At 36.1% G+C, this 1,076-nt stretch overlaps 1 protein-coding gene across 1 annotated transcript in view; it reads right to left on the reverse strand.

Annotated features, from left to right (window-relative positions):
- LOC107732597 (heat shock 70 kDa protein 4-like) overlaps positions 1–1,076 on the reverse strand; it is a 34,086-nt gene that overhangs the window by 3,992 nt on the left and 29,018 nt on the right. The window contains exon 16 of the mRNA XM_016543968.1: positions 665–784. Coding sequence (XP_016399454.1) covers positions 665–784 — 120 coding nt within the window. The remainder of the gene's footprint in view (positions 1–664; positions 785–1,076) is intronic.

Raw genomic sequence — 1,076 nt, forward strand, 5'->3', positions numbered from 1 at the left:
ACAACACTCATCTCCTCGGCGCTCGAGTGCTGGTAGCGCCCATCCTGCTGGTCAAATGGCAGACATGACCACAGCATTTAATGCATCTCAGCTTCCACTCAATTCAGTTTAAAGTGTACCTCAGCATTACATTTTCTTTAAGTGCATCAATACTGATGAGGAACAATACGATGAATATGATGAATGTAATGAGTAAATGCAATTAATGTAAAATGCTCTTAAGAATAAATAAGCCAATCTGAACACTGCTAAATATTAGGATGCCGTTACATACACAATAATTCTGATAAAGATATAACATTGTAATAATGAATTAAATGGCCAAAACAACTGATATAAAGTCAAACACTTGAAACATTTTTTAAGTGAATGTGTTCCCCAAGTAGTGGGAGACATAACAAGGTACATTAAAAAACTTGTAGATGAAAAAAGTGTAAGTTACGAAAGTAATTAGGCCAGTAGATCTGTGCAAAGGAGTTATCCCAAATAAAACCAATTAATGCCTATAAAAAAGGAGGTTGCACATCACTCCAAGGCTTATAAAAACACAACAGGCAAGAACTGTGCTTTAGTTGCAAAAACAAAAGCTTTTTCAAATCATTTTCTATTAACAGAACTATACAATATCAAAAAAGCTACATTGCCATTAAGCATTACAGCTTACCTTCTGTTTATACATGTCCACCGCCTTCATAAAAAGCTGAATTTTCTTGCCTAGCTCATCGAACGCTCTGGGTCGACCCTCATGCTCTCTGTACCGTTCTTCAATGGGCTCACCAAACTTCTACAAAAGAAAAAGACCACATCCTGCTGTAACACACATTCATGCAGTTTTTCATTGGATGAACTGACCCGTGTGAAAAAGAACTACACTTCAGCGTAGTTTTAAAAAGACTACTTGTTACAGAAATAATATGAAGTTCATAATAATAATATGAGTTCATTTGCAAAAACCGATAAACGCCACTTTAAAAAAAAAGGACCTGATTTCCGTGCATTATTCTCCAAATATAGCGCGATCTGAACCCTAAACACGTTTTGTCAAAAAAGCCGGTTTTGTCCACTTTCAAGGCATC

The sequence above is a fragment of the Sinocyclocheilus rhinocerous genome, unplaced genomic scaffold (assembly GCF_001515625.1).
Source record: "Sinocyclocheilus rhinocerous isolate Xijiao unplaced genomic scaffold, SAMN03320098_v1.1 scaffold1635, whole genome shotgun sequence".
Taxonomy (NCBI): Eukaryota; Metazoa; Chordata; class Actinopteri; order Cypriniformes; family Cyprinidae; genus Sinocyclocheilus; species Sinocyclocheilus rhinocerous.